We start from the raw sequence: 26,343 nt of genomic DNA, 5'->3' as shown, positions 1-26,343 counted from the left end.
TCATCTACACTAACAGCATGTCCACTTTGGTAAGGGTTGAGGTGTAAATGAGGTGATGCATCAGAATAGTGTCTATTACAGAGCCCATGCTGACTGAGCGTCCCTGCTCTGGGTTTGTGCTGGTCACTGCTGTCATCCTCACGTTCTCCGTCGTCCACGGCGCTCACTACCCTAGACTAGTCATTTCTTGTGTCCTCTGAGCCTTTGTGATTTTGACCAGCTGCGTCACCTGTTGATTGGGTATGCGCCCCGGTCGCTTCGTTGGCCACCTCTTTTGTGGGTGTGGCTCGTACTAGACCGTGCTTGAGGATGGGTACTCCCAAGGTCGTTTTCTTCTTCTTTTTTTTTTTTTTTTTTAAGATTTAAAAAGCCAGAACACTGGGTGCTCAGGAATGGAGCTGAATTGATAACTCAGCTGTATTTTCTTTTCTTTTTTTTTTTTAATGTTTATGTTTCAAGAGACAGAGCGTGAGCGGGCGAGGGACAGAGAGAGGGACAGAGGGAGACGCAGAATCTGAAGCAGGCTCCAGGCTTCGAGCTGTCAGCACAGAGCCCGACACAGGGCTCGAACTCAGAAACCACGAGATCATGACCTGAGCCAAAGTCGGACGTCTAACCGACTGAGCCACTCAGGTGCCCCTCAGATATATTTTCAAGAACCAGACGTCTTTCTTGTTTCGTTTTTAGTGGATGACAAGACCCATTTGTTGATCTTTTCATCCCATTTCCATTAAGTCCACCTGTTTGAGTTACCTACCTGCCACATAATCACTTTTGTGATTCAGATCTCATAAGGGGATTAAATGGAGAAATTATGTACATATACACGTACACAGTTTACAAATGATAAACTACCCATTTTTTAAATCCCAAGCTGACTTTTCACTATATGGTGTTTTGTTTGTTTGTTTGTTTCATTCTTTCTGAGTCTCAGAACAATATGACTCTACAAATCTCCAGTGCTCAAGAATAATCCTCAAGTCTGGGCTAATTCTTTGAACCCGTTTCTTTCTCTTTTTTCCTCTTGTTCTCTGAGTGTTTTTTCCAGTTGTCAAATCTAAGAAGCCCCTACAGAAGCTTTTTTCTGTTTGAGTCCAACAAAATAGGATTCATACCAAGCCTCAGTTTATTTATTTACAATTTTGTAGTTTTGTGGCGGTGGCGGTTAAATAGCACTTTTGTCCAAAGAGCCACATGTCTGGATGTGCACTAGATCCCTTGTTTCCTCTAGACCGGGCGTCGATCCAAGGCTTTCCAAAACGTCCACAGGATACCCCGAAGTGCTAGGCCTTAAGGAGAATAAAGATATAGAAAAGACGGTCTCTTTCAACTTCAGTTAGAGTGATCAGATAGCATACACACACCTTTGGGGCAAAGGTTTCCATTTCTGTGGCGTCGACAAACGACAAAAAACGAAGACAGACAGAAGCTGAAAGATGGGCATTGTGGGCTGGGGTTGAAAGTGACAGTGGGATTTGAGCCACAGCCCTGAAGACAACATAGAACTTGAGCCACCAGGAGGTACAGCGTAAGAGAAGGCTCCTGAGAGAGAGGATGGGATTACTTAAAGGGTGTGTTTCTCCCAGCCTGCCTCCCCCCCCCCCCCCGCCCCGCCCTGCCGCTGCTAGGACCTTGGACAGCGCTCATTAACGGTGCTGCAATGACCGAGGACGGAACGCAGGCATTTGTCTCTACTTCCACCCTTCCAGGCTCCTAGAACATTGCCGGAAACATAAATACCTCTCCAGCTCTGGAGAAGTGTTTGCGCTCCTGGTCAGCAGCCTGTTGGAGAACCTCTTGGACTACAGAACCATTATCATGCATGACGAGAGCAAGGAGAACCGCATGAGCTGTACCGTGAACGTGCTGGTAGGTCCCAAGACCCTCGGTTGGCGAGAGGGCATTGCAGGGCCAGCCCCGCAAGCACAGCTCAGCTCTGAGTCGATCTCACAGGCACAGAGGTGCCCTGAGGCCACCTTTACAGAGTCTGTGTCCTGCTGAGTCTAATGGGAGCAGCTGACTCAGCTTTGGACTCCGATATCAGCTGCCACACAGACCTGGAGAATAAAAGTGGACACAGGGATAGAAAATGCCACATTAGCTCTTAACTCAGCTCTTACTTGAAGGCCATCTTTCACCTGTTTCTGTGTCTTGTTTATATCTGGTTGCTTTATTCTTTGGAAATATTGGGCATAGGTGAATATGCATCAGAAACCCTGTACCATGAGGGGAAAGTCATGGAATCCTTATGGTGCCAGAGCTCTGTGGTTTGGCCTTTCCCAGATATATGTAACTGGGACCACCGACCTCAGAAGCATAGGCTGCCATGAATTCCTCTGCTTAATAGACAGGAAGAACCTGGCATCACTGACTGCCTGAGAAAGAAGAGACCATCAGCTGACTTGAGTATCAGTTGGCTGTTTGTTCACTTAGAGGATTTCCCTCATGTTTTTTAGACGAACGGTCCTAAAAACGTTCTGCAGTTTATCTTCTTTATAAATGATCACTTCCTTTCTTTGTAGGGGTATTTGTTAAAGGGCAAAATTAAGTCTGGAAAGGTGACTCTGTTAAAAAGCAAAAGTCGTGGTTTGGCCACTTTTGATAACCTTTGGTTTACATCGGTATTTTTGACTCCCTTTTCTCGGTAGAATTTTTACAAAGAAAAGAAGAGAGAGGACATATACATAAGGTAAGCTGAAGGAGATTTCTGCTTTTGCCATTTATGCCATGGCTTTATTATTTATTTCTTCAGTTAACAAATACTAAGTCCCAACACCACGCTTGCTGCTTTGAGAGACACCAAAAAGTGTGTCATCTGCCCCGGGCCCCCCCAAAAGGGTAAACTCTCTAGACAGATATGGAAGCACAGTACATAGGGAGACTGGTGTCGCGATTCCAGGAAAAGATAGAAGACTGGCCAGAGCAGTCGGGAAGCAGTCAGCAGAGGCATGGCCATGTGCCTTCCTGTCCAGGACTGCTGAAGTCCTGACCACAAAACGAACTTGGATTTAAACTATGTATTTTCTTAGGGAGAGATTCCATAGTTCTTATTAGCTTCTCGGGGGGGGGGGGGGGGGTCCGTGACAATTTTTTTTTTTAATGTTTATTTATGTTTGAGACAGAGAGAACGCAAGCAGGGGAGGGGCAGAGAGAGAGAGGGAGACACAGAATCGGAAGCAGGCTCCAGGCTCCGAGCTGTCAGCACAGAGTCCTATGCGGGACTCGAACCCACGAACCGTGACATCATGACCTGAGCTGAAGTCGGACGCTTAACCGACCGAGCCACCCAGGCGCCCTATGACGCTCAAAAAAGAAAAAAATTAAGCATGCCTGTGTTAAACAAAAAGTACAGTAGAGTAGATGGAATGGGAAAGATACACAGGCAGGAAGCGGCACAGAGGGTTAAGTGGATGCGAAGATGGGAAGTAATAGATTCCTTGGTCTGTGCGAAGGAGGAGGGGAGAAAAGATGGGGAAGAGGCCGTGGTCTGGTTGCCTAATGAGGTGACCCTGAGCCCCAGAGCACCTCCTGTGTCCCCTTCTTACCAGGTACTTGTACAAGCTGCGGGATTTGCACCGAGACTCAGAGAACTACACAGAAGCCGCCTACACGCTTCTCCTACATGCTGAGCTTCTGCAGGTAAGTCGGTGGGGGAGGCTTTTTTCCACTGGGTGGGAGCCAACTGGCCAGCCCTTTGGGACCAAATCCCGCAGGCTTCCTGATTCTGACGGGAAAGAGCCTTGTCCAAGGGAGACCCCTTTAACCCAAGAGTAGTTGAATACCATCTAAAACAAGCACAGCGAATTTCCTGACCAGTGTTGGGAAAATGTCAGTTATCATTTATTTAAAACTCCTTTGGAAGCAGAGCACAGCTCACAGGTCTCTAGTAATGGACAGTCTAACTGAAGAAACCAAACACGTTGATTAATATACGCAGCATATTCATAGATGTAAAAAAAAAAAAAATTGTGCCACTGTCAAGAAATAAGTTGCAAATGAACATAGCAGTACTTTCCTATTTATACTCTCTTGCTGGGTAAAAGCGTGCCATGGATATAAGCACATCTGTACATCATGGTGTGTAATTACTCCTGGTCCCGACCAGCCCTCTAACTTTGGATTCTCGTATGAACCGCTTCTTTCAACATCGCAGTGTCGGAGTGACCAAGAGACAGCTCACGCTTCACCCGGCAGTAACTGTTATTTCCCACTGTGGGTGGGGGATGATCCATTCCTACCTTCTCCTTTCTGCCCATTTTACCAAAGCGCACCTCGGTCTACCCATGGGCTCTGGCAAATACCTGTTGTAATCTTTTTTTCACCGCCCTCCCCCCCCCCCCCCGCCCCCCTGTCGTGGCTGAGCAAGAATCATGGGCCTGTAGAGTTAGTGAACACCTCTGTCAGGGCACAGACTTTGTGTGTGGGGGGGTTGGGGGGCGGCGGTGGGGGGGGAAGCAGTTAAGATTTAGTCTCTTAGAAAATTTGAAGTCTGTAGTACAGTATTGTTGTCTGTAATCATTATGTGTTAGATGTCCAGGATTTATTTATTCTCTGGCCGTACTGGTACCCTTCAAGAACATCTTCTTGATGCCTTGGTGCCTTCTGTTTGCATGTGTTTGGCTTTGTTAGGTTCCGTACATAAGAGATACCACATAGCATTCATATAGTATTTGCCTTTCTCGGTCTGGCTTGTTTCACTTAGCATAATGCCCTCAGGGTCCATCCGTGTTGCCAGGAAAGGCAGGATTTCCTTCTTTCTCGTGGCTGAACGCTATCCGATTGCATACATCTTCCGCAGCTTCTTTATCCATGTATGGATACATTGCTAGACGCTTAGGTTGTTTCCTTGTCTTGGCTATTGTGAATCATGGTGCAGTGAACGCAGGAGCGTAGAGATCTTTTAGAGATCCTGATGTCATGTCCTTTCTATCCACTTTTATGTATTTGTTTATTTTAATGTTTATTTATTTTTGAGAGAGAGAGACAGAGCGTGAGGGGGGGGGAGGAGCAGAGCGAGAGGGAGACACAGAATCCGAAGCAGGCTCCAGGCTCCGAGCTGTCGGCACAGAGCCCGACGCGGGGCTCGAACCCACAAACTGTGAGATCGTGACCTGAGCCGAAGTCGGACACTTCACCGACTGAGCCACCCAGGCACCCCTTTTCTATCCACTTTTTTTTTTTAATCTCCATTGCTGTCGTCCTGGTCCATTGTCTCTCCCCTAGAGCACCATGATAGCCTCCTATCGTATCTCTTTGTCTCTGTTCTTGCCCCAGCAATTAATTTTCTTGTAGAACTTAATTTTTATTTTATACTAAAAGAACACAGGTACGTTGTTCTTAGCTCTGTGATTAAACACAGGACTCCTCTGCCTCACCACGTCCCCAGGGCAACCATTCACAATCCATATTCAAGTTCGGGGTGCTAAAAAGCTTCTTGGTGGGGGGGGGGGGGCTGGTTGACTGTGGAATGATCACAAAGAGACTCCCGTGTGTCGGTGACCATAGGTCTTTTCATTTGTGCTGCTCAGAAAGTTAAACGCCCTACCCTGGCATAAAGAATGCGGGGTGGATGCAACTACGCCCCACCCAGGTGGCTACTGGATTTCGGGTGCCGTTTACGAAGTACGGTCCGTAATTTTCTCACTGGGATGATAGTCCGTCTTTATCACGTAGTAAAGGGCTATACAGGGCAAGTCTCTTTTGTAGATTTGCTCAACTTTTGCATGGTCTGAATGAGTACTCCATGCACCAGCACCACACTGCCCCATAGTATGTTTTACTCCCTGGTAGTCACGCTTCACGGCTGTGCTTTTTTCCGAGTTTTCCACCCCATTCCTCTTGGTTTGTTTTTCCATAAGGACTTTGGAATCATGCAATTTAACCAGAGATCTAGGGAGAATTTCCATGCTTGTGGAGTCGCTGTTTTCTCATCCAAAAGCATGAAAGGACTTTCCATTTGTTTCCATTTGTCTGCTTTTGTGAATGTGTTAAACGTTTTCAGATGGAAGTCTTGCATATTCCTTGCTATGGTGATTCCTAAATACCTCTTCTCTTTACTTTAATTACGGCAAAATGCACATAACATAAAATGTATTGTTTAAACCATTTTTAAACCTTTCTATAAACTTTTTGTTTTTAATGTTTGTTTATTTTTGAGGGAGAGCGCACGAGCAGGGGAGGGGCAGAGAGTGAGGGGGACAGAGGATCCGAAGTAAGCTCTGTGCTAACAGCAGTGAGCCGTGATGGGGGCTCGAACTCACGAACCATGAGATCATGACCTGAGCCGAAGTCGATGCTTAACTGACTGAGCCACCAGGCGTCCCTATTTAAACCATTTTTAAGTGTACCATTCAGTTTCTTTATGTACATTCACGTTGTGGGAGCGCCTGGGTGGCTCAGTCAGTTGAGCCTCCGACTTCGGCTCAGATGGTGATCTTACGGTTGGTAAGTTCGAGCCCTGCATTGGGATCCGTGCTGACAACTCAGAGCCTGGAGCCTGCTTCGGATTCTGTGGCTCCTTCTCTCTCTGCCCCTCCCCTGCTCGTGCTTGCTCTCTCTCTCTCTCTTTTTTCTCTCTCTCTCTCTCTCAAAAATAAACATTTAAAAAATTTTATTAAAAAAAAAAGTACATTCACGTTGTGGTGCCTGGATTATCTTCGCATTTTGCGTTTTTTCTGTTGGGGTCTCCTATTTTCAGAGTGGTCATCTATTTATAGGAAATTCGTCTCTAAATTATTTCAGAGTTTGTTAATTTTTGTGCCGCTACTTAATTCTGTCACTGTCGGGGGTAGTTTTTCAGGTGACATGCTTTATGAAGGGATGGATTATGAAGAATAGAGTCTTGGTCTATACACAGTGATAGGTGTACCCCCTCCTTCCCACTGTTATACTTCTAATTTTTTTCTTTCATCCAATTGTCTGAGTGACACTTTCACTGAACGGCAGCTTTGCTGGTCAGCACCCTCGCCTTTTTCCTAAGTTTTCACGTTCAGCATGACACTTGTTTTGAAGCTGGCATGTGCCTTTTGGGGGGAGGGGGTAATTTTTGTGCTTAAGAAATAATCTAAACACTGCAGTTCGGCCAAGTTGAAAATATACACAAATTTGACTTTTACTAGCTGAATACTTGTTACATTGATCTCCTTTGATTAATTGACTTAGTTAATCACCGCGTTATGTTAATTTCTTTTGTTCCTTTTGTTTGTTTTTCAGTGGTCTGACAAGCCCTGTGTACCCCATTTGCTTCAGAGGGACAGTTACTATGTTTATACCCAGCAAGAGCTCAAAGAAAAGCTGTATCAAGAGATCATTTCATACTTTGACAAAGGCAAAGTGAGTTTGGTTTTTGTTTGTTTGTTTGTTTTTTTGTAGTAGGGGAGGGAAGAAATTGGCTGCAATATTGCAATGCCTTTCTGATGCTAACTACCCACGGTTAGCACAGACCCCTCAGGTGAAGGAGATAGTCACCAGTAAAACAGCCCTCTCTTTAGACAACCAGCCACAGTTTGGGGGACTCTGGACCACCCACACGTATGACCAGCTGACAATAAATTTGAGCGGAGAGGGTCCTATGACGCCCTCAAATTTGATAATACGACAGAACAACTAACACAACTTGGTAAAGTGCTGTGCTTACGATTACGAGTTTTATCTCAAAGGGCCCAAGTCAGAACCAGCCAAATGAAGAAACACACAGGACACGGTCTAGGAGCGTCCCCAATGCAGGGCTTCTGTGTCCTCTCCCTGTGGATTCAGGTCACATCACTCTCCTGGCAACGCGATGTGTTCACCATTCGGAATCTGACCTGAGCTCCTCCTGTGCGTAGAGTCTTTGCTGGGGTTGAAGGCTTCGCGTTAACTGACTCAGTGGCCACACGAGCGAACTCAGTGCCCAGCAGCCTTTTCCTCCCTGGAGGTCAAGCTGATACCATGTAGTTCAAGGCCCCAGCCCTCTAATCCCATGAGCTGCGGTTCTGGCAAGGCCAGTGCCCATTCTGAGACAGACCACAGGCCCAGTGTGTGTCACCTCATTAGTAGAACTTCAGGTGTGGTCTGAGGGTCCCGCCAGAAACAACAGAGTCACTCTCATCACTGGGGACGTTCCAAGATTTAGAAGTCCCCTCTTAGGAACTCGGGACAGAGACTGCACGAATATTTTTCGAACAGTGACTCGTGACTCACTCTTTTCTTATTCCCATGTGTCTCTTGGAATTCTGGTATTTTTCATGGGAGAGGAAATGGAGAGAGAAATTGAAGAAGTCAGTAGACATCAGTTATCTTGAAGACGCGTAACCCCATGGAGAACGTGCCGGGCGGCCCAGGGCCCTGCTCTCCATGACCCTAATTTCATCACTTAGGTATTGCTGAGTGCCAAGAGCCAGCACCATCATTTTGAGTGCATTCTCTAGAGATTGTAGGCACATGGCATGCCTGGGTGGCTACTTGCCAGACTGCACAGGTAATAAGCAACCTGATTGCTCCAGGGGCTCTCGGGAAGGTAAAACAAACATGTGACCTGGGCAGGAAATTGCGGAGTCTCTGGTGAACTGGAGGAAGCATGTTCAGCTGAAAGGCTTTAAAAAAAAAAAATTTTTTTTTTAACGTTTTATTTATTTTTGAGAGAGACAGAGACAGTGTGAGCGGGGGAGGGGCAGGGAGAGAGGGAGTCACAGAATCCGAAGCAGGCTCCAGGCTCCGAGCTGTCAGCACAGAGCCCGATGCGGGAGGGGCTCGAACCCACGAACCGTGAGATCATGACCTGAGCCGAAGTTGGACGCTCAACCGACGGAGCCACCCAGGCGCCCCAACGTTTATTTATTTTTAAGAGACAGACAGAGTGTGAGCAGGGGAGGGGCAGAGAGACAGGGAGATACAGAATCCGAAGCAGGCTCCAGGCTCCGAGCTGTCAGCACAGAGCCGAACACGGGGCTCGAACCCACCAGTCGTGAGATCATGACCTGAGCCGAAGTCGGGCGCTTCACTGACTGAGCCACCCGGGCGCCCCTAGCTGAAAGGCTTTTACAATGGAGAAAATAGTATAGAAGGGATAACGGGGGCGGGGGGGAGGAAAAAACGGTGTGCTATCCAAACAAAACATCCTAGAGTTGACACGTTTCAGAGGTCTGGGTAGTTCTTATGGACTGCCACTTCTGGCCACTATTCCTGATTGATCAGTGCAACTTGTTAGTTAAAAATAGACAAATGAACAAGCCAACGCATCCTTCAGAATGGGAGAAGATACTTGCAAATGACTTATTGGTTAAAGGGCTAGTATCCAAACTCTAGAAAGAACTTACCAAACTCAACACCTGAAAAACAATCCGGTTAAGAAATGGGCCCAAGACATGAATAGACTTCTTTTCCAAAGAAGACATCCAGATGGCTAACAGACACATGAAAAGATGCTCAACATCATTCATCATCAGGGAAACTTATATCAAAACTACGATGAGATACCACTTCACATCTGTCAAAATGGCTCAGATCAACACAAGAAACAACAGAGGTTGGCGAGGATGCAGAGAAAGGGGAACCCTCCTTACCCTGTTGGTGGGAATGCAAACTGGTGAAGCCACTTTGAAAAACAGTATGGAGGTTCCTCAAAAACTTAAAAATAGAACTACCCCATGACCCAGCAATTTCACTACTGGATATTTCCCCAGTGGATACAAAAATACTGATTCCGAGGGACACATGCACCCTGATGTTTATAGCAGCACTATCAATAATAGCCAAATTATGGAAAGAGCACAAATGTCCATCGACTGATGAGTGGATAAAGAAGGCATGGCATATATACACAATGGAATATTACTCAGCCATCAAAAAGAGTGAAATCTTGCAACATTGTTGAGGGAGCTAGAGTGTATTATGCTGAGCAAAATAAATCAGTAGGAGAAAGACAAATACCATATTATTTCACTCGTGTGTGGAATTTAAGAAGCAAAATAGATGAACATAGGGGGAAAACATAGACAAACCATAAAACAGACCCTTAACTATGGGGAACAAATTGAGGATTGATGGGGGGGAAGTGGGTGGGGGGTGGGATAAATGGGTGATGGGTATTAAGGGGGGCACTTGTTGGGATGAGCACTGGGTGTTGTATGGAAGTGATGAATCACTAAATTCTATTCCTGAGACAAATATTACACTATATGTTAACTAACTGGAATTTAAATAAAAACTATAAGCAAACAAATTAATTTATAAAAGCCAGATAATCACCTTAATAAAATAGCTACCATCCATTTAGTACTGGTTACTCTTTTTGGTGATTTCCAGACTTCCCTTTCTAATTTAATTCTCCTTAAAACCCTATTAGGTAGATATTGTATCTTTTTTACAGGTGACAGACTTGAGGCCCAGAGGGCAAGTATATTTGCTCAAACACTTTGCTCTCGGCACCCCTTTGCCCTCTTAAACATCATTGAGGATCCCAAAGAGCTTTCTTCCCCCTGGATTATATTTATTGATACTTCTACTCTTAGAAATTGAAACAGAAAATCTTAAAATATTTGCTTATTTGTTCTCTTAAGGCCATTTTTACTACTAATATAAATCATATGTATTAAAAATAAGTATATATTCCAGGGGCGCCTGGGTGTGGCTCAGTCAGTTGAGCGTTCGACCTCAGCTCAAGTCATGATCTCATGGTCTGTGAGTTCGAGCCCCACGTCGGGCTCTGTGCTGGCAGCTCAGAGCCTGGAGCCTGCTTCCGATCCCGTGTCTCCCTCTCTCTCTCTGCCCCTCCACCGCTTGTGCTCTCTGTCTCTCAAAAATAAATTTAAAAATGTTAAAAAAAAATAACTATACATTCCATAAAAATAGTGATACGAGTAGCATCGTTTGATATGTTTGCAAATCTCTTCAGCATCTGGCTGAACAGGAGACAGCAGGATTCTCCTGTCTGCTTCTGTGTTCAGTCTCTCGCGGTATTACACCTGTTGTCGTCCGTGGGAAACCCCATTGTACAAGAGGATGGGGCTTGGGAAAGGCAAATAGCGTTATTGTTACTAAGGAGATAACGTTGCCTTCTGGTCCCCCTAATAGGGTCTTGGGGACTCGCGGAGACCAGGGACCACACTCTGAGAAGCGCTGTGCTCGGCCATCTCCCTGCCTCTTACATGACTTAGCATTTGGAGAGAACTTCTCTGATACTGTTGACTGGCTTCCAGCTCCAGATTCACCTGATCTGGAATGGGTTCCATATGGCAGATTGCAGAGCCTTTGCAGGGTTCCAGGCACTGAAGTTTCAGAGGGGCCGAAGTTGGCAAATGATTTTTAGAAGACTTAATTTTAAAAGGTGTTATAACCGTATGTGAACTGTCCCTACATTCCTTCAGCACCCAGAAACAATGGAACACAGCACCTGGTTAATAAGGATCAAGTAGGAAATTACCAGATGCTGTGTTATTTGTAGTGTCCATCTAAGAGGCGTTTCATGAACCATCAAAATGAACCGAGGGCTCAATCTGGGATGCCAGCCTCAGGCACCACATATGTGCAGTAGGCTGTAACTGAGACAGTCATAAATGGTTTAAAAAGGCACTTTTCTTAAAACTCCCGTTGGCTAAGTAGATAGTTTGGTTAGGAATAGGGAATCAGGGGCGCCTGGGGGGCTCAGTCGGTTAAGCGTCCGACTTCGGCTCCAGTCATGATCTCGCGGTTCGTGGGTTCGAGCCCCGCGTCGGGCTCTGTGCTGACAGCTCAGAGCCTGGAGCCTGCTTCGGATTCTGTGTCTCCCTTTCTCTCTGCCCTCTCCTGCTTGTGCTTTGTCCCTGTCTCCCTCTCTCTGTGCCCCTCCCCTGATGGCGCTCTGTCTCTTTCTCTCAAAAATGAATAAAAAGCATTAAAAATTTAAAAAAAAAAATAGGGAATCAGTGTTCTGAATTAGAGAAACAGCTTCCCAAATTGCACGCAACAGTATGGTTAGCCTTTCTTCCATTTTCTTCTCCTCCCAAACATCCTTATTCAAAGTGCACACACACACATACACACACCCCAGAATCAGAACCAGAGCTCACACCAACTTCCTTTCCCCTCTGACAAGACTTCCATGCTTTCAAAACCCAGGTTTGGGAACTGGTTCCTCTCAACTCTCCGTGGTCTTTCGTGCTTTGCCCTTTGAATGCCGTATCGCGTTGTTTAGGACGCAAGGTATTCTTCATGTTCTTGCAAATAGAGTTAGAGAAGATGTGGCCTGGAAAGCAGCCAAGATATAGTAGCATCATCATGTCAGAAAAAGACAAAGGTTTGGTTGATCCAGGAGGTGAGGCGTGGTGAGAATGTCTGCAGAAACTCAACCCACGTGACTCCTTAGTCACTGTCAGCGACTCTCCCCTGACTTTCCCAGAGGGACCACCGACTGCTTTGTTCTCCGCTTGTAACCCTACCTTTCTTTTTCTGAAGATGTGGGAGAAGGCCATCAAACTGAGCAAAGAGTTGGCTGAGACCTACGAGAGCAAAGTATTCGACTACGAGGGCCTTGGCAACCTGCTGGTGAGTCCCGGTCAGAACATATCAAGCCTCCAGAAGGAGCGTGAACATCAGCATTCAGGCACATGTTTTAGAACATTTGAGAAAGTCAAGATAAACAGCCTCCTTTACCATGGAAAAGTAAACCGTGCTCAAAAGAAAAATGAAAAAAAGATGAGGTCCAAAAAACGTTCGCGTTATCTTCCAGATTATCTCTGATAAAGAGCTCGAGATCCTTGCCTACAGACCTCTTGCCCTTGTCTGTGCCTTTTGTCTCTCTAAGGACCCTCCGTATTCCTGACCCATCTCCCCTCTCCCCTCGCAGTTACTCTGCCTTCTGTGAACACGCCCCATATTTCAGATATTTTCTGACATCTTCTGTTCATCAAAATTACTTGTTCTGTGGCCCACATCCTCAGGGGCCTGCTGGTGGCACAGATCAGCTATTTAATATAGCAAAACAAAAATAACCCTCTAAATGTCCAGTGGTAGGCCAACACAGCATTCCATTTGATAATTGTTAGTAGAGGAATCACAAAAGGTCAGGCCACCCATTGTTAGGTAATAATACAGTTGACCCTCGAACAACGCGGGGTGGGGAGGTGAGGGGCGCCAACCCCCCCCACACAGCTGAAAAACCGCACATAACTTTTGATTCCCCCAAAACTGAACTACTAATAGCCTTTTGCTGACCAGAAGCCTGCCTGATAACATAAACAGTTGATCGACACGTATTTTGTACGTGTATTCTATATTCTTACAATAAAGTAAGCTGGGGAAAGACATTAAGAAGATTGAAAGGAAGAGAAAATATTTCCAGTCCTACACTGTCTTTATCAAAAAAAAAATCTGCCTGTAAGCGGACTCAAACATTTTAAACGCATACTGTTCAAGGGTCAAGTGTATTTTATTTGAGGGGATAGTTGTCAAGGTCACTTGGAAAAGAGCTTGCCCGTGTGCTGTGCCAGTTCCTAGTCTCCCACACAAAAATCACTTACTCATTTCCTGAACTTAACCGAGCTGTTCGTGATGTAACGTGTTACCCTTCGAAGCAAACACTGTGATAGAAACCTTCACCTCAATAGAGTAGTAATGCAGTCATGGGACCATTGTGGGAGGGGCCGGGACATGCCTCAAAGACCCCAGGTCTGGCGACCTGTTTTGCTTTCTTTAAGTCTGACTCTCAGCCCTGGCCGGGAAACCTATTCCCGTGGGAAGGATTGAAATTAGGGCTGGTACCAGATCTTGAAAAACAGAACATCACCACCACCTTCTGGGCACTTGTGGCTGAACCAAGGACTTTAATCCAAACCACCTGTGAGAACCAGAAGATTCCTGATCTTTCCTCACGGGTCTCTGTTTCAGTGCAGCCACCCTCCGTGAATCTCAGAAAGAGCTTTTGAACCTTTTAGGGGTCCTGAACCCTCTTCAGGAAACTGTCCATCACTAAACACTGCCCCCCTCCATAGAGGCATATGCACACGTGTTCATCTTTCTGCATGCAGCTTCAGAGATTGCTAGACCCTGCAAGGCTCATTCACGGACCCACGTCCAAACCCTTCGATCCAAGAAAAGGATAACGTCTTGGCCCACAAGATATTTTCCAAAGACTTCATTTATCTGTTGATCCATGAGAAACAACAAAGCGAACAATACTCTGATCTTCCCCACCCCTCAGTGGTGCCCTTGTAACCTCCCTGTGGAATGCCTTGTTTTGTTTTCCAGAAAAAAAGAGCCTCGTTTTATGAGAACATCATTAAGGCAATGAGGCCTCAGCCTGAGTACTTTGCCGTTGGATACTATGGACAGGGCTTTCCTTCTTTCCTACGGGTAAGAATCCTCAGGGTGGTCCTCTAAGCCATTAAGCCGTGCCATCTGAAGGAGGGAAGGTATTCATCTCTGTTCCAGATGGGCCTAGTGTGTTAGCAGCTGGAGGCCCATGTTCTCACTGTGGGAGGTCGGGGAGGGAAACCACTTCCTGCGTGGCCGGCGTCCTCACCCCACGCCCCCAGCCTCTGGTATTCTGGCAGCTCGATTGTAAAATGACTTTTCCCAGGTGGAATGAAAAGGGGAAAAACAGAACCCTCCCCTCCACTGGTCTGCTGCTACAGATCAGGCTGGGGGAAAGTGTGGATTGATGTGTTTCCTTGTTTATTTTATTTCCAGCCAGAGCCAGTTTGAAAGCAAATATCCCAAGGGCGGGACTGCGAAAGTTTCACAAAAATAAAAACAGGCGTTGTAATAGTGAAAAGGACCGTGTTTTTCCTTCCCCAAATTTTTCTATAACGGGATACTGATTCTAAAATCTAAAAAACAAGCAAAATCGTATTTTTTCCGGCACAAACGGAAGCCTCTTTAGAGGTAGCCGTGTTTGGATGTATGATCCATTTTCCTTCCCCTAATTTAAGAAAATGTAGAAAGGAAGTACTCTGCATGCTGCATCATTCCCAAGGAGGAGGTAACTCATTCATTCATTCTGTAACGTCTGCTGAGTGCCTACTGTGTACCAGGCACATACTAGGCAGATTATAATCAGATATGGCCCTTACTCTCATGGCGTTTACAGCCTAATGGGTATAATGTTAATTGAATAATCATGCAAACAAATGGAAATTGAAACTGACCAAAACGGGTATCCTGTGCTGTAAACGTTGGTTAACCAGGGAGTATTTACTGAAATATTAACCCAAGTAAAATAAAAACTTATGTTCACATGAAAAAAAAATTCACATGATTGTTTATAGCACCATTATTTATAATCACCAAAGACTGGATGCAACTCAGGTGTCCCTTAGTTGATGAGGGGATTAAAAAAAATGTGAAAGAGCCATGCCATGGAATATTACTCAGTAATTAAGAGGAATAAAGTACTGGGGCGTCTGGGTGGCTCAGTCGCTTAAGCATCCAACTCTTGATTTTGGCTCAGGTCATGATCTCAAGGTTTCGTGAGTTCGAGCCCAAGTCAGGCTCTGCACTGGCAGCATGGAGACTGCTTGGGATTCTCTCTCTCCCCACCTCTCTCTCTGCCCCTCCCCGACTTGTGCTGCCTCTGTCTCTCCCAAGATGAATAAATGAACTTAAAAAACATTTTTCTTAAAGGAATGAAGTTCTGATACATACAAGCATGTGGGTGAATCCCGGTGCATTGTGCTAATAAGTAAAAGAACTTAGAGCATAAGGTCTACGTACTCTCTGATTTTCTTTCTTTTTCTTTAATGTTTATTTTTTATTTTGAGAGAGAAAGAGAGCACGCAAGTGGAGGACGGGCAGAGAGACAGGGAGAGAGAGAGAATATGAGCAGGTTCCACACTGTCAGCAGAGCCTGATGCAGGGCTCAATCTCCCCAATCGTGAGATCATGACCTAAGCCAAAACCAAGAGTCGGACGCTTAATGGACTGAGCCACCCAGGCGCCCCTCTCTGATTTTCTTTATATGGCATCTGTTACGCTTAACGTAGAGATGGAAAACAGATGAGCCGTCATCTGGTAGCTGTTGGGGAGGGTTGGGCTTCACAAGTATCAGGAAATTTTGAGTGGTAGTGAAACTGTTCTGTATCTTGATTGTGGTCATGGTTATGTTTGCCAAAACTGGCAGAATTTTACAGCAAACGGGGTAGATTTTACTCTATGCGAATCATGCCTGCGTTTCGTAAGAGTCGAGAAAGACTTCCTGGGAAATTGCTGTTCCGACTGCAGTGTGAGCTTGGTGTTATGGAGATCAGGGTGATAGGAAGAAACATTCCAGGCAGAGGAAGTAGCAGGCGAGGGCATGGCTGTGCCTGGGAATGAAAGACCAGCACGGTGGTCACAGAGAGAGTGAGGTGAGCAGGGAGTTGAGGCACAAAATGTGGGGGAGATCACACCGGGCAGGGCCGTGGGGTTGCCCCAGCTGTGTTGTCAGCATCCCAAGAGCAGGAGGGAGCCATGGTGGATTCTAGGTGTTGGCAAGGTCATCGTCTGGCTGGTATGGGCAGTGGTCGGATGTGCATAGATAAGCCACTAGAAACTGTCGCAGATTTTGAGAGAAGGGATGTCGGGATGGCCTAGGGAAGTAGCTGTAGGAAAAATGGAGGGATTTCGTACTTGGTGATTATTGTTGGGCCATGTGCGTGAGGAAGGAGGGGAGTAGGTCTCTGGCCTGTGTACTAGAGGGGCTGTGGAGCCATCCACTAAGATAGCAGTAAAGGAAAAGGATAGAGTCAATCCGTTCATTGAATAAATATTTATTGAACTCTTACTTTGTGCCTTGTTATATTATAGGCATGGGGGCACGGTCCAAAGCAACCCAAATCCTTGAAATAATGGAGCTTATATACTAGCTTGGAAACACACACAAAATGTAAGTGAGACATTTAGTATGTCAGACGACCTAGAACAATGCCTCACGCCGTGTAGACGCTCCGTAAGTATCAAGGAGAAGACGTCAGGGAAGGTGAATAGAGAGGCAGGTGATGGGGGTGGAGCTACAATTTTAAATGGAGTGAATAGGAAAGGTGTCAGTAAGAAAATGACACTTGAGCAAAAACCTGAAAGAAGAGAGGGAATAAGGCAGGTAACCGTCAAGAGATGAGATGGGGTACCAGGCAGTGAGGACAGCAGGTTCGGAAGCCTTGAGCCTGGAAGCACATGACCAAGAGGACAAGTAGAGAATGGGGGCAGATGGCTCTGGGTACCGGATCGCAGAGGGCCTGTCCCATCTTTATACGTTCTTTGTGAAAGTCTGGTTTCGGCCATACTCCGTGTGAGGGAAATTTGGAACATCCGAAAGATGCAAGTCAACAGTCTGATGTATGGATCCAGAACTCAGCGGAAAGTTCCCGGCTGGAGATAAAGTTGGTGGGTTATTTGCACCTGGATGAGGTAGCGTAGGGAAAGAGAATGGGGCACCAAGGGGAGAGGGTCTAGGAAGGGGCCTTGCAGTAGGTTCTAGTCTTAAATCGGCCCTCAGTCTCGGCACTCGAGTCCTGGTAAGGCAGTGGTGCCTGCCATACTTGTGTGACTGCTGTGTCACGTGACATAACGGACGTGGGTCGGTGGGCCAGCCAAAAGACTAGACTTTCCAGTTGAGACCTCGGGGTCCAGATCATCGGCTGGGTGACTCTGTGATGTCAGCCAAATCCTATGGCCTCTGCCTTTCCTGATGTGTAAATTGGAGAAACACTGCCCACTCCACAGGGCCGTTTTCAGAAGGAAATAAATAGCGCATAGGGGTGCTTTACACGCCGTCAAGTGGTTTGTGGATGCTCTGTGTTATCAAAGGTGCTGGAAAATATAAATGCCTCCTCAGTGATCTAACCTACGTGCCCTCCTGTCTTACGGACTGTTTCCCCAAACTCAGACTATCTGGAATTGTGTTGTCCGCTTCCCCCCAAGCCCAGCCCGGTCCCCTTCGTCCCCGTTTCTGTCAGCGGCGCATGCCCTTCCTGCTCCCGGGCCAGGCGTCCCCGAATCCTCCTTGATTCTCCCCGTCTGCTGGCCCTTCACCAAACACCAGGGTCAAACGCCAGATCTCGTAGCTTCTCCTTCTCCCACTCAGTCCTGCCCGGGATACCTGCAGCTGAACGTGCACTTCACTGTTCAGACGAGCCTGTCCAGGCTGCTTCTGTCCATCGTATCACTCCCTCCGTGCAGAAGCTCCAGTACGTTCCCTGGGCCTTCGGAACTTGTGCCTGCCTTTCACTGGTCTGGCTCATCCAAGCGCATTTCCTCTACCTCAGTTCCATCCTGTCTGCCCCGTGGCCTTATCCTTCCGTTCACCTACCGTGCCTGTTTCGGTGGTCCAGCCCTTCTCTTTTCCTCTCCTTACCCTATCTGCCCACCTGGGCCCGGTCAATCTCACGTCGTCCCCGAAGCTCTCCCTTGCAATCCGGGCTGGTCCGTGCCGACCTTGTGGTTGTCTGCTCCCCTTCACCTTGTTGCCCACGTCCCACACTTCGTGCCACCCTGTGCTCAGCTTCCTTGCCTGCCGCCGCTTTGCCTGAACGATGGCATTTCACGAGGCAGGAATTGGTCACATAAATCTGTCCTGGCTTGGAAAAACTTTCATCATCCCTTCCCAAAGATCTGGCAATTTCGACTGCCATCAGCATGTATCCTGCAAGATACATAGCCTTCAAGTTACTCGTATCAACTGTCATATTTACTTGTTTCCTGTTTCTGTCAGAAGCTGAGTTTTGTGAGAGTGGGGGCATCATCATATCCCTCGTGTCTTAGCATGTCCACTGTGTTTGTCCAGTGCGTGTTGGTTATGTGAATGGACAAGTAAATTCTAAAAGCGATTTTCCCGGACAGTATGGGCCCCAGTTTTAGTTAAAAATGGCTCATGTCTGGGCCGCCAATGCTAAGTACTCATCTGTGATGAGCAGGTGAGCAGAAACCTTCAAACCGTGGCTGCGTTAGAACTTAACTTGGGCGACATCAGCCGTGAATCAGATTACTCCTAAGCCTGAGACTTAGGAAACTTCTTTCTTAAAAAAAAAAAAAAAAAAAAAAAAAAAAAAAGCCCAATTTTATTAATGGAGAGAACAGTATTTAGTGCAGTTATTTTCCTTGAGACATTGACATTGCCCTCCACGGTGGTTTTCGGGAGAATCTAGGGACTGCTCTGAAGCATTCCTGTTCTTCCCAAGTGACAGTTTGTTGTGTTGACTCTCTTCATGCATTCCCGTCCTGTATGTCAGTGCCACTCCAAGCGCTGGTCCACAGACCGTTACTGGATCTTGATGGGAGGAGGGATTGCCTGGGAAGAAATTGCTGCCCTTCCTTCCTTCATTGAGAATGTCTTGCTATGGGAAAAAAAAAAAAAAATCCGCTAAATTCAACACTGTGCCCGGTGACATCACAGATCCATATCAGGGCACAAGCCCCTCATTGCCTTGTGGCTGAGTGCAGAGCACTCCTCTGGTCTGTGGTCGTTGGGCCACACTACGAGAAGCACTGCGGAAGCAGCTTTATGCCCTTGACCTTAATGCCCAAATCACCCATGAGCTCTTGCCGGATAGGATGGTTGGTGCAGGGCACGCAGTGAGTATTCAGTGAGAACTTGATGGCGCTTTGGCTGGGAGGGCATGGCTTCCTCAGCACCGGGCTCTCCAGGGCTCCTTCACGCTTCATATTTACCCGCCTTGCTGTCTCTGACCTGCAGAACAAAATCTTTATCTATCGGGGGAAGGAGTACGAGAGGCGAGAAGACTTCAGCCTGAGGTTGCTGACGCAGTTCCCCAATGCCGAGAAGATGACCAGCACCACGCCCCCGGGAGAGGAAATCAAGTCGTCCCCAAAACAGTGTATCCTTGCCTTGGGGAGACACGGCCCGGCCCGGCCACAGAAGCTAAGGGTTCGGTCCCCCGACCACTTGTTTAACCATTCTGACTCAGCCTCCCATTCTGTGTCAAAGCTTTGGGGCCCTAATGTCCTTAGCTCATGGTTATGAAGTAGAGGAGAGAGATGGTAAGCAGATCTTGAATAGGAAAGGATGTTTTAGAGCCAAATGGAGAGCTTGAGGACAGAGTGTTCCTGCTCAGAATCCTGGATCTTGGATAAAGATGCCTGGCTCTTCTTTTGTAACATGCAATGACTTATTGAAAAATTAATTACATGCTTTCTTTTGTTTTTTTTTTTAGATGTTTTTATTTGTTTTTGAGAGAGAGAGAGAGAGAGACAAAGTGTAACTGGGGGAGGGGCAGAGAGAGGAAGACACAGAATCCGAAGCAGGCTCCAGGCTCTGAGCTGTCAGCACAGAGCCTGACACAGGACTTGAACCCATGAACCACGAGGAGCCACCCAGGCACCCCTATTACATGCTTTTTTATAAATAAGTAAATAAGCGAGCTCCATGACAAAATTAGTTTTGAAGCCTTTTCATGTGTTTTGTACTAAAATAAAGATGTTCTAAAATTGAACAGTATTCAGAATAAAGAGAGGTAGGTAAGACAGAGCCGGTGTGGCATGGTAGATTAAAAAAAGTCTCTGGAGCCTCAGTGCCTGGGTTCGAGTCTCAGCTCTATCATGTACTATGTCTCTTAAGGGCAAGTTCCTTAATGTTCTATGCTCCTTAGTTTTCCCATCTATAAAATGGGGATGGTGTTCATTCTTTCTCATGGAATTTTTGTAAAGGTGGAGCAAATCTATGTCAAAGATTACTAACAATGCCTGGTATTAATACAAATTCAATAGATATTGCCTATTATCATAGGTACCGGTGTAGAAAGATTCACGATAATAACAGACCAATAGACAGACGTTTAAGAGAACAGCGACCCGTTAACACACAGTAGGTGCTTGGAAAAAGACTAGTCTTTGAGGATAAATCCTTGTTTGGGTTATGAGGGTTCAGAAAACCACCGAGCTGCCTCTGTGGGTGTGGGAATGAAAAGAGGTCTTCCAAGAACTGAATTCCTGTCGCTTGACCCCCGGCCCTTCCTGCGTATTCACTAGACCTCGTCGAAACTTCTTCGTTCCTCCAGGTCTTGCTTTCTCATATACGAGGTGTGAGTCTGTTTTCCCTAAATACCTAGTAACACTTCTGTGAGGATCCAAATAGAAAGGAGATCATTAAAACGCTCTGTCAGCTAGACCGGTGTGAGGCCCGGCCCGGTGGTGCTCAGATTTTCTCATGCGTGAGGATCGCCACGGAGAGATTCTCACTGAGCAGTTGTGAATTCTTTTTTCTTTTTTTTTTTTTTTTTACTGCTCATTTATCTTGGAGAGAGAGAGTGTGCGTGTGTAAGTAGGGGACTGTGAATCCGAAGCCAGGCTCTGCCACACTGACGGTGGTGAGCCCAATGTAGGGCTTGAACTCATGAGCTAGGAGATCATGACCCGAGTCAAAGTTGGATACTCAACGCCCGGAGCCACTCAGGCGCCCCTCAGCAGCTGTGAATTCTTGCTTCTTATTTTTTTTTAATTAACGTTTATTTATTTTTGAGACAGAGAGAGACAGAGCATGAACAGGGGAGGGGCAGAGAGAGAGGGAGACGCAGAATCAGAAGCAGGCTCCAGGCTCTGAGCCATCAGCCCAGCGCCCGACGCGGGTCTCGAACTCACGGACCGCGAGATCGTGACCTGAGCTGAAGTCGGACGCTTAACCGACTGAGCCACCCAGGCGTCCCAGCAGCTGTGAATTCTAATTCTGTATTCTGAGTACGTGTCCTGGTGCCAGGGTCTAGAGACTTCACCCAGAAATCCTGGAAGTCACTGTTCTGTCCGGACGCATGGCCTGAAACTCCAGTTTGAATGCTGCAGATTTTGAAACAGTAGATCTGCACTGGCAAGGGCCAGAAATAAAAGGTTATTACTAATTCAGACTATCAAGTCAGAGACTCAGGTCTCACCCCCGAGCTGGCTTGGAAGCCTGACTTTACCATTTACCAGTTACGTGCTCTGGCTCATCTCGGAGCCTCAGATTCCTCATCTGTAAAAGATTTATCACATCCACCTGTTAGTTGTGTTTTATTAGAGGTACCGTCTGGAAAGCCTACTTCAGGGGCGCCTGGGCGGCTCAGTCAGTTAAGTCCTACTCTTGATTTCAGTTCAGGTCATGATCTCATGGTTTGTGAGACTGAGCCCTGCGTCAGGCCCTGCACTGACAGCACGGAGCCTGCTTGGGATTCTGTCTTCCTGTCCCTCTCTCTCTGCCTCTCCCCCTTTCCCCCTCCCTCACAAGGAAGGAAGGGAGGGAGGGAGGGAGGAAGGAAGGAAAGGAAGGAAGGAAGGAAGGAAGGAAGGAAAAAAAAAAGGAAAGACAGAAAATCTACATCAGTCCCCAGCTATGGCCCTCAATAAACAAGTGCTATCCAAAGATCCCAGAAATTCCTATTGCACAGGCTCTGGAGTCTGGCTATTTCAGAGGCATGCTTGTCGAAAAGAAATTATTTAAAACTGTGTCTAATCCCCCCCGCCCCGATATTTCATTGATGCCTATTTTCCTATGGCAAGGTTGTTTTGCTAGGTGTCTGACCAAAAAATGTCCTAGGATTGTGGCTTAATCAGGCATTTTGATAATACATAAGGAAACCCTGTTTTCCGTGCGGTCCTGGCATTCAGTGAAAAAGAATAATTAATGCAGGTACCATGTCCCATCTGTAAAGCCGGGGGGCGGGGGGGGGGGGACAAGCAGTCCTTTCTGCCTGTGACAGCTTCATGGCCCAGCCCCTTTTCCTTAATGAGCTCGTCAGACATGCAGTGTTTCACCGTAAAGCCAGTGATGAGCCTGCCTCCCAGCTACAAGGACAAACCAGTTCCAGAGCAGATCTTAAAGTAAGGAGGGGCTCTTTTGGTTTGTTTTTAGAAGCATTTTTTTTCTCTGACACACTTGATCTAGAAGTACCTCAACACCAAAGCCTTGAACTCATTACAGTTTGGAAAACCTTCTGTTGTCTTAAACCTCTGGAGCTGCTCTAACAGGATACCACAGACTGGGTGGCTTATAAACAACAGACATTCATTGCTCACAGTTCTGCAGGCTGGGGAGTCCAAGGTCAAGGCTCCAGCGGATTTGGTGTCTGGTAAGGACCTGCTTCCTGGTTCACAGACATCGACTTCTTGCTGTGTCCTCACGTGGCAGAAAGGGTGATGGATCTCTCGGGTCTCTTACAAGGGCGCTAATCCCATTCAAGAGGGTAGCACATAAGCACTTACCACGGAGGCTACTTCCTAATACCATCATGTTGTGGGGGGGTTGGGGGGGGGGGTGTTAGGATTTCAACATATGCACTTGGGGGGAACCCAAGTGTTCAGACCGCAGCAACTCTTTATTTTCAGTATAAAATATGAGCTTGGTAACTCGAAGGGGTTTGGGGCAGGTGGGGTGGGGGTTGGGGTTTTTTTAGGCAGAGGGAGATCAAGAATTTCGCTGTTAGGTTTTGGATCTCCTGGATCTCAATTCCACCCGGAAGCACTCACTTAGGAGTGGCTGACCTCACCTTGCCTGGTGGGTTCCCCAGTGATCACAGGTCCCGGTCTTTTTCCTCAGAAGCTAAAATATTAGAAGGATTGCTAGAACTGTGGTAAAACTATTAGAAATGCGATCACAAACGTGGATACAAGTACATACGCCTTTTTAAATGGCGAGCTGTGGAACGGATCCGTAAATAAGAAAATTAAGATGTGCAGTAAAATGTGCACCCCCTGCCGCCTTCCTTATGAAGACTGTGTCTGTTTTGAGATCGCTTAGGGGATAAGACTCGGTCTGTGGAAGACGCGGCCCAGGGCTTATTTGAAGTTTGCTCAAGGAGCGCTTGTCCTAAGAGAAACTCCAGCGTCGTGGCGATGTCTCTCTCTCCCCAGCTACTACAGAGCCAATGAAGTACAACAATTCCAGCATTCCCGGCCATTCCGGAAAGGAGAAAAGGATCCAGATAATGAATTTGCTGTGAGTCCACCCACTTTGCCCTCTAAAAAACAAGGTCAAGTTGCCATCCAAATGGAGGCTTTCCACCTGACCGACACAGACAGCAGAAACGATGGCAGCCCGAGGGGTAGAGGTTCTACGTGCTTACTGCATAGACAGCAGGCCAGCTCAGTGGAAAGCTCTAGGCTGGCACCCATCCAAAAAAAGGGGCTCTACTGTGGCGCTCCGATGTTGCGTTGAGTATGATTGGAGCAAGTCACGCCTCTTTGGACCTCACATTTCCCCTCTAGAACGTGCGAGGGCCCAAGTAGAGGATCCCTTGCAGCTTTAAACACTTTGATGCCCATTCACTAAGGAAGCATTTGAGAACAGAATCTCACTGAACTCAACCCTGGCCATTTTGGCCTGGGAACTGACCCTTCCTATTGTCTTTCCTTCCACCAGACCATGTGGATCGAAAGGACCACGTATACGACTGCGTATACCTTTCCTGGCATCCTCAAGTGGTTTGAAGTCAAACAGATTTCAACGGTGAGTCACTTGGAATTGGGATTCAGAAAATTCTTTTGTGTCTCCAAATATAATAAGGGCCTTTGTTAAGTGCCCCTCCGGTTCTCACTAGGCTGGCCAGCCTCCTCCGGCCAGCTTTGTTTTCCAAAAGAGAAATAAAAGGCATGCTTGTGTAATAGAACTCCTCTGTAAAACTGATGTTACAAACCAACCCTAAAGGTTACCCACAGTGAATGACTCTTTTATGACCAAATGAGTCTTGTCTCCTCATAATCCCACCAAGCGCCCCAAACCATTTTCAGAACGTCTCCTTGGAGTTTCCTGCCAATCAGATTCTTCTCTCCCAAAACATTTCCTCTTCTTTCACTCGTGGCTGATCACATCTACCAGTCTCCCCACGCTCTCCCTTCTCCAGTACTCCCAAAGCTGACCCTTTTACCTTCTTAATATTTATTAAATCTGTTTGTTTGTTTGTTTGTTTGTTTTCCAGCTCTCCTAATGTACCCTGTTTTAGTCCCTCATTCATCTCTGGTGGATGCCACGGAAAAAGCCCCCTCACTGGGCTCCTGCTTGGGCCTTCACAGGCTTGTTTTCCACACTGTCTCAGAGTGTGAGCTTCCACAGTGGAAAGCTGAGCGTATCATTCTCATGCTCAAAACCTTGCCGTGGCTCCCCAGTGCCTAGAGCATAAAGCCCCTGCTCCTTAGGACACACATGCAGAATCTTTGTGACTCGGTTCTGCCACCTCATCTCTTCAGGAATCTTCTGGAACGAAACTGCTCATTCCGTGCTATTTCAACCCTCCTTGATGATGCAGCATTTTCTCTGCCCAAAGTGCTCCTTCTCAACCTAACTAACTCCCACTGAAATTCAGTTAGGTACCTGCTTCGCCAGGAAGCCATCTCTGAAACTCCCAGTTGGGATTAGATGCCCTTTCTCTGTGCCCCGTTGCAACCGGGTTTATGTCTTTACATTTTTTTTAACGTTTATTTATTACTGAGAGACAGAGCATGAGCACGGGAGGGGCAGAGAGAGAGGAAGACACAGATTCTGAAGCAGGCTCCAGGCTCCGAGCTGTCGGCACAGAGCCCGACGCGGGGCTCGAACTCACAAACCACAAGATCATGACCTGAGCCAAAGTCGGACGCTTAACCGACTGAGCCACCCAGGCGCCCAACCCGGGTTTATTTCTAACAAGTTACTACCATGCTTACGTGTCTTGAGACGCCACTAAAACCGTAGGCTCCTCCCCACCGTGAATTCTGTCTTAATCACTTTTGTAACTGTAGAGCATAGCCCGGTACTTGGCATGAAATACACTTTGAGGAAATATATCCTGAACAAATCTGAACGGAAATCCGATGTCTTCCATGCCACTAGTAATAATATCGCTGTCCCTCAAGTGTGAATATGATTTTTGGACAGAGACTTTTGGAATCAGGCTGTGGTAAGAGGTCATTTGTCTGGCAGTGGCTAAAATGAAGAATGCGGGTTTTCTTGAAACCTGGCTTTGAACACTTGCCCACAGGAATTGCTTGAACCTATATTGAATCTTAATTTCATTTTCGTCCCAGATTCAGCTTGGATACTCTTTGTTAACTTTAATGTTTGTTTATTTTGAGACAGAAAGAGCACGTGTGAGCAGGAGGGGCAGAGAGAGGGAGAGAGAGAGAACCCCAAGTGGGCTTTGCACGATTAGCATGGAGCCCGGGGGCAGGGCTCGATCTCACAAACCGTGAGATCGTGACCTGAGCCAAAATCAAGAATCAGACGCTTAACGGAGCCACCCAGGTGACCCCAGCTTGGATATTCTAATACATCCCGTTATTTCTGGCTGCTTCTGACCACAGAACCCATACTAAGGTGACTTAGGTATGGTTTGAATGTGTGGCTTCCAAAACTTACCTTTGCTTGTGGCAGAAACATCGAGCCCCTTGCCAGTGAACTTTTGGGACGTTGCAGAAGTATCTTGGATCAGATATCCTGCTACTGTCTTGTCACTTATC

General features: G+C 46.8%; 1 protein-coding gene across 4 annotated transcripts in view; it reads left to right on the top strand.

The window, feature by feature from the left end:
- The window catches only part of DOCK5 (dedicator of cytokinesis 5), a 218,508-nt gene that overhangs the window by 169,559 nt on the left and 22,606 nt on the right, over positions 1 to 26,343 (top strand). For all 4 annotated transcript variants that reach the window (XM_027077373.2, XM_053216412.1, XM_053216411.1 and 1 more), the window contains 10 exons: positions 1,710 to 1,869; positions 2,649 to 2,689; positions 3,549 to 3,639; positions 7,213 to 7,332; positions 12,412 to 12,501; positions 14,203 to 14,307; positions 19,622 to 19,763; positions 22,653 to 22,734; positions 23,764 to 23,848; positions 24,272 to 24,358. In XM_027077373.2, coding sequence (XP_026933174.1) covers positions 1,710 to 1,869; positions 2,649 to 2,689; positions 3,549 to 3,639; positions 7,213 to 7,332; positions 12,412 to 12,501; positions 14,203 to 14,307; positions 19,622 to 19,763; positions 22,653 to 22,734; positions 23,764 to 23,848; positions 24,272 to 24,358 — 1,003 coding nt within the window. The remainder of the gene's footprint in view (positions 1 to 1,709; positions 1,870 to 2,648; positions 2,690 to 3,548; positions 3,640 to 7,212; positions 7,333 to 12,411; positions 12,502 to 14,202; positions 14,308 to 19,621; positions 19,764 to 22,652; positions 22,735 to 23,763; positions 23,849 to 24,271; positions 24,359 to 26,343) is intronic.

Source organism: Acinonyx jubatus, chromosome B1, assembly GCF_027475565.1.
Source record: "Acinonyx jubatus isolate Ajub_Pintada_27869175 chromosome B1, VMU_Ajub_asm_v1.0, whole genome shotgun sequence".
Lineage (NCBI taxonomy): Eukaryota > Metazoa > Chordata > Mammalia > Carnivora > Felidae > Acinonyx > Acinonyx jubatus.
Note: the sequence above shows the minus strand (reverse complement) of the source record. Positions and strands in the feature narration are given on the sequence as shown.